The 7,109-nt window shown below is 32.0% G+C and overlaps 1 protein-coding gene across 1 annotated transcript; it reads right to left on the reverse strand.

Annotated features, from left to right (window-relative positions):
* Positions 1-2,645: 2,645 nt before the first annotated feature.
* Positions 2,646-3,092, reverse strand: LOC111058267. Its single transcript, XM_022345771.1, has one exon. It carries the CDS (start codon positions 3,090-3,092, stop codon positions 2,646-2,648), a length of 447 nt encoding a protein of 148 aa, XP_022201463.1.
* Positions 3,093-7,109: the final 4,017 nt, after the last annotated feature.

Consider the following 7,109-nt stretch of genomic DNA (forward strand, 5'->3'; position numbering starts at 1 on the left):
CAAAAATATACAAGAAATATTAACAATTGTACTTTTCTAATATTGATAAATTTACTTTCCAGTTATCATGAAACTATTTAAAACACTACAAAGTTTAAGATGACCATCAATGTTTGAAAAAAATTCTTAAATGTTATTTAAGAAAAAACTTATGGGTTCTTCTAGACCACCGAGCCAGTAGTAGTGTCTAAAAAAGGCTACTGGTAGTTTATTAGTCCTAATACAGGCTGTGTACTAGGCTGAAGTGTTAGATAACTAGGCACAGTGGCCAAACATAGGCTGATGTACAGATGTTGCCCCAAAATTGACAATTGGCGCGACAGAGGCAATTTGGTCAATAAATCAATAAATAGGCCTACCATTGGCAACCATGAGAGACAGTTAGGCAAAATTCTAGCCGAGGAGCTACCGCTGTTATCTCAGTTGTTATTGAAGATATAGACTCAATTTTTTTAGGTGGAAGAGAAGGAAAAAATAAAGCGTGGTACGCAGTGGCCTATTTTGATACAATTCAATTCAATTTTTAGAAATAGCTGTTTCAAAACTAACCTTGAGTAACAGCAACTTTCAATATCAATTACAATTCTATTACTTGAATAACTTTTGAATACAGTACTAATAGCCTAATTTATAATTCATGTAATATTGAATCCAATGATTTCATGAAGAAATCTATTTTTTCTCTGTTGAATAATTAGGCCTATGATTTAGAAAATTGAAGTTACTATCATGGTAACAATGTATAAAAACTATCTTGACCCTACGCAGCACCGTATGCGCATCATGCAGAAGGTATTAAAGCTACCATTAATAGTTTTTTTGTGATCACGAATACTAATCACTGTGATTAGACATTTTGATAAATATCAAGATATTAGCATTGGCCTATAAGCAAAAACCTAACCTCCTAACATTTCCTTTTACCTTGTAAAGTAAAAGTAAATTCGTATGGCTTTTGTAGTTGGGGAGTCCCTTGAGGGAAGGTCCCACCGCCTGAATATATAATTTAAGCCATCAATGGGCCTAACGACTGTCATACTTCAGCCGGGACCGACAATTTAACGTGCCCATCCGATAATACGGGTAAGAAGTCACATGAAAAATATCAACATATTGCCATTTATAAGAAAAACCTAACCTTTCCTTTACCGTTGTGAGTTGAGTCTTTGAATCTTTCTGCATAGGTGTTGATTACCAACTTTGTAATTATGCTAGTTCTAACCTAGAATTCATAATTATCATTTAAACTGCAATTGAATAAAAGTATTTTTTTCATTACAATTTTAATTAACCTAACGTGAATTGCAATAATAATAATAATAAGATTTACCTACTGAGATCAATAAAGTTTGGAATCGTCATTCCTTCAAAATAAGGTAAGTTTTGAAACAGCTACTTCTAATATTAAAATTTAATTAAGTTGTATCGAAATAGGATAGTTGACTTCATTTTTTCCTCCTCTTTCATTAAAAAAATTAACTGGATATCTTAAATAAATGAGACAACAGCGGTATCTGACCAGCTAGAATTTAGCCCAGGTTACAAGGATAAAACATTATTATTACTTATAATAAGTTACAAGTTAAAAATCTTCTAGCTATCAATGTATTTAAAAAGAACAATTAACTCATTTCCATAATAATACCAAAATTTCACTTACAGGTACTACTATACGAATGAATATTCACATTAAAATTATTTTACCACTCAAAGTCGTTGTCACGTAAAACTTTCGCCCGTATACCGACTTTACAGACAACCATGCAATTTTTTTTCTTTTTTTATATTTTGTATTGCTTCATTTGGGTCACTCATTGTTTAGTCGAATATAGTATTTAATAGTATTATTCAGGTATATATCTATCACATAAATCTCTCTCAGCAGCGACTATATAAGAGCTTAACATAGGTTGCTAGGGGACGATAATAATAAGAACATGTGATGAATAATCTATCCTGTTCTAGGCGAGCAATATTTCTGTATCACAGATATCCAAAAACTTCAACACTAAAATGTGATGAATATCTTTGAAACGGTTTGATATATTTATGAGCGATTTCCACCATTCATTGTCTCTTGAAATTCAACCTGCAAAAGTCACCACATGGACGCCAAGATGAGTCACTTTTCGGTGCTAAGTGTAATGGAGACGACCAAGAACTTTCTGAAGGGCGAGTTGTTCCAGCTTTTAACATGTAATCAAATTCTTTGCAAGCAATTTTAAATTTTTCAGGGTATAATCGGCGAACTCTACTTGAAACTTGAGGTCCCGGAGTTGTTCGAATGTGAGGGACAGTCTCATGTTTTATATGTCGTGGTAAACCAGGTGGATGAGTGACCTCCGCGAACTCAGAAAGTAGAGAAGAATAAGCAGAAGAAACTTGGATGGTTATAATGCTGCTCTGGGACAGGTATTGAGTTAAGCCAGGAGCTCTAAGTCCGCTGGAGGCATCAATGATATGTTTTGTGCGACAATCTGGTACAAGGTGATAATGAGAAAGAAAATCAGTACCAATAATTGGTACGTCAACGTCAGCTACTACAAATCTCCATAAGAAATTGCGTCGGAGTCCTAAGTCAAGACTCCGGGTTAGGAACCCATAAGTTTTGATTTTGCTTCCATTTGCGGCACTTAATTCGTAATTCACAGGAGAACATCGTTGTAATTGACGCCGAGGAAAACAGCATTCGCCAGAGAGCGGAGATGGCGAAACTGTGACGGTTCGCGGTCGCCGAGCTCCTCCGTACTGATGAGCTGTCGAATGCGTTGCTCCTCGGACGCGGATAAACGTTCAATAATCTTGTCGCTTAAGAACAACGTGTATGGGTTGAACGGAGGAGGGTTCACAATAACGTCCTCAACTTCGGCTGCCGTGCGTTGGTCCAATTGAGACACAACATGATGGAATTTGGTTATCTCGTTTACGATGTTGGACAGTGTGAATTGGGATTCTGCCTGAAGGAACCATAAACGAGGTTTGACCAACCAAAATGGTGGCAACTTTATAGATACCCGATGTACTTCGTGGTTTTGAATGGGTTGCTGCAACTGTGCATCACGTTCACGCAGATCCACAATTTGTTCATCCATCATGACTCAAATACTCACGCAAAATATTTGTGAAAATTCTTGTTTTTCAATCGTCGGGGTCACCAATATAGGAATTTGAATTGATGATTCCTATGTTGAAATTGATTGAATGGAACTAAATGAATGGTGAATTGATTTTAATGTTGAATGACAAATTGGTTCCAGACTCTAGACTTCTCTAATGTATCCAAACAATATATTGAAAAATCAGAACTACAATATATATTGCAAACACCAATGTATAAACCGGTAGTGACTGGACTGTAATGTTTTAAAGGGTAAAGGGTAGGTTAGGGAGTTTCGTTCTTTCTTCTAAATTGCCTTTTTTATATTATTCAAAATACATAGTTATAATCGTATAATGGTGCTACATTTTGATGAATAACATACCTTTGCACTTTTGAAATTGTTATTTAAGAATATTATATTTTTCCAAATTGACCCCCCCCCTTCTGAAAAACCCCCTTACCCCCCCAACCTATATTTTTACATATTAAACATGTGTTTTAACCAGCGAGGAAAACGTGAAATATACAGGAAATGTACGGGAGTTTTCTGAGCCTGATTCAGTGGACACTCCGTATAAGGATTAAGTTAACACGGCTTAAGTCAACTCACTAATGCTCATTCAATAAATTCAATTGAATTGAAAATAACTGAATAATAGTTACAGAACAGAGTTAAAACGAATATATAATAATAACAACAATGTCATTATTATATTCAATTCTATTAATATAATATCATACAATATTAATTCTATTATTATTGTTTTGTCATAATTATAATAATAATATATGTACTAATAATAACAACAATGTTATTATTAGTAGTACAAAGCTATGCCAAAGTTATAAAATCAAAATAATTTGTTATTATGACAATTAAAACAATAATAGTAATAATAATGATAGAATAGACTTTATATTAGAACAAGAACTCCAGCGATAATAAGAATTCAATCATGTCAATATATTCAATACCCTCTAGAATATTATATAAAGAAATGACAATTTGGCCGGAGGATGATGAGGAGGAGTAGGAGTAGGAAGAGGAGGATCTTGTGGTTGTAGAGGTGGAAGGGGATTACGGGGAACACACCGTAATAACAATAGGAGACAGGTGAAAACGATGACGTCATAATCAGTGAGTTCCGAGTTAGCAACTTCCAAAGTTAGCCAATTCCATTTCTCCACAATTTTCTGGCCAGAATCAGTGGGTTCCAGAGTCAGTCAAATCTGTCGGCGACAGAATCACTGAGTTCCAAGCCAGCCACTTCCATAACCACAGTTAGTCAAATCCCAGTTAGCCAATTCCGCGTTCCCGTTTTTTATATCATAGTGAAAAAGAATAGCATATGTAGAGGATCTGAGAGCAATCAAACAAGAATTTTAATGAGAACAAAATTATATTTATTTCAGTCGATACATAAAACTGAACAGAAATCATGTATTTATTGATATAGATTAAACATGGAAAAACAAGTATTAGGACACATAGTTTGTAATAATCAAATTTTCGAAACAAATCCTTTTTAAAATAATTCTCTAGAAGCTCCACAAACGATTGATTTTTAAGATAATTAGGAAAGAAGATAGATATAAAAACTGGGTCCAACTTTTTAAAAATGTTGTTGGTCCATCAATTTTGTAAGTAGAGGTTTCTTATAAAACATCATGTCAATATTAAGTAGGCCTAAGAACAATTTCACACATTTACACACACCTACACACACACACGTACATGTATACTACTACAAATGACTAGTTTACAGTACGTATATGCTTAGAGTATCGCTATCAACGAGACAAAAGAAAATCATTGGGAATTCAGTTATGTAACGTTAATTAGGTTAGTAACAGCAATTGAATAGCTTTTAGTTTATAGCATTACACATAATATCGTTTATTTAGATAGCAATCTCAGCAAATTGATTTTTTTCAAACTTGACACTTGGCAAAAATCTCAATAATTACTTGTTTGAGATCTAGGGTGGAAGAGATAAGCATACATGGATAAAAAGTGACAAGAGTTTGTAGAGTGGAGTACCTATGAAATCAATTTAATTAAACATAATTATTTATTATTAAACATAATGAAATAGTTACACTATAAATTCTTTCCCGTTATCTACGCTGAAAATACATTAATTATAAAACATTCTCGAATAAAAACGAAAGCACATATTGTTGGTTTAGTATATTTCCAATCATTATATTGGTATACAGCAACTAGTTATATAGATGTTAGATATGAAAGATACACTTTCGTGATTTTGAAATAATCGGGTTTACAATATCAATATGATTGATAAATTACATACTGATATTAATTTTTCAAGAAAAAAAAAACAATAAAAGATTCTATTCCATACCGATTCAAGATGAAAACTGAAACAACGATCAGGAAATAAATTTAAAGCAATAATTTCAATATATGAATTTTTGCTTGTAAAATAATATCAGAAGTGTATAGACGAGTTGATATGAATTAGGATTGGGAGCTTAAATCAGTTCTAGAAAATCATTAAAAGAGACATGTTCGAGAGACGACAAAAAAGTTGAAAGTAACTTGAAAATTACAACAATATAAGAAAGTTATATTGGGCAGTTGTAGCTATTGCACAAAAATCATAATCTAAATTTCCCAGTCTTCGTAATGACTTCTTCAAAGTGAGATAAGTAGGCTTGCACAGTTCATTACATCAATTTATTTATAAATTTCACATTAAACATAAAATTATTTCATATCATAGTGTAATATCGTATTCCATGCCTATAAACATAATTTTAGTGAAATAAACGAGTCACATCCAACTTTATAAATATCATCGAGCTTATAAAGGAATCCATATGGATAGAAAAATTGAATAACATGGTTATTATGCAATTATCATTGAATAACCTTTGAAGATCCACAATATACATCATAAAGGAAACAATATTTTTTCAAGTAATTATAACTAAATTGCCTTTTTCTAAATAACCTTTATTTCTTGACCAACTGAATGGAGTTTTTCATACTTGATGAAACAAGTTATGATTAAGCCTATGGAGAAAATAAATAATATCGATGAGAATATATGAACGATAATATGATGAGACTAAAATCGATTGTGAAGGCACTGCTGCCATAACACGATGAGATTCAAACTTATTCTAAACACAAAAAACTAACTAAAGTCAGTTCAAATATAACACTCAATTCAACGCCAAGATAAATAGATAACTAAAAATAATACATACATTTTGTTAAGGAGAATATCAATTGAACCTAAGTACTTACTATGAACACAACAATGCTTGAATGATCAGCGGCAGTAAATGCACAGTTCAAAAAACTAAATAACTAGAGAATACTAATATCTGAATAGGCAGTTTGTAACTAATAAAAATTATAAATCCCATATTTATAATAATTGTTAAAGTTTGAATTTGGGTATAGAGGCAGTGGTTTGCTTTTTCTAATAATATCAAAATGGTAAAACTTCCTATTAATCATTGAATTATGTTTTTTTTTTTGTTTGCAGAAACGTTTTTGCTATTTCAATATGTAAATGTTTATAGAAAATATGAACATTCAAGTTTGAGATTGAGACTATTTTTAAGCAATAACTAATCGGATAAGTTGAGCGTAACAATTCTACTGAATTCATAAACTGAACGGTGTAACATAAACTAACTTATAATGAGACTGTGCAAGCCATTATAAAATAGTATCATAGGGAGAGTACATATTGTAGCCTATTATTTATAAGTCTAAGAGATCATTGTTAATCCAAAACAATATGACATAAATTGGATAACTCATACAATTGTTATTTTCTTCCAATGTAGTAATATGCATAAAATCAAAACTACAAAACACTTTTCAGCCTGATTTCAAGAAACAAACTGGAAAGTTTTTTTAATCAGCAATTAATAAGAAATATTAATCTTGGAAATCAATAGATACTTTTAAAACTCTTCATAATGAAAACCATCGTATATTCTATGACTCTTTCAAATGAATGAAATT

This window comes from Nilaparvata lugens, chromosome X (genome assembly GCF_014356525.2).
Source record: "Nilaparvata lugens isolate BPH chromosome X, ASM1435652v1, whole genome shotgun sequence".
NCBI classification, from domain to species: Eukaryota; Metazoa; Arthropoda; class Insecta; order Hemiptera; family Delphacidae; genus Nilaparvata; species Nilaparvata lugens.

Excerpts from the sequence above, each read along its gene's own strand:
- LOC111058267 (XM_022345771.1), bottom strand. The coding sequence starts at position 3,092 with ATGGATGAACAAATTGTGGATCTGCGTGAACGTGATGCACAGTTGCAG.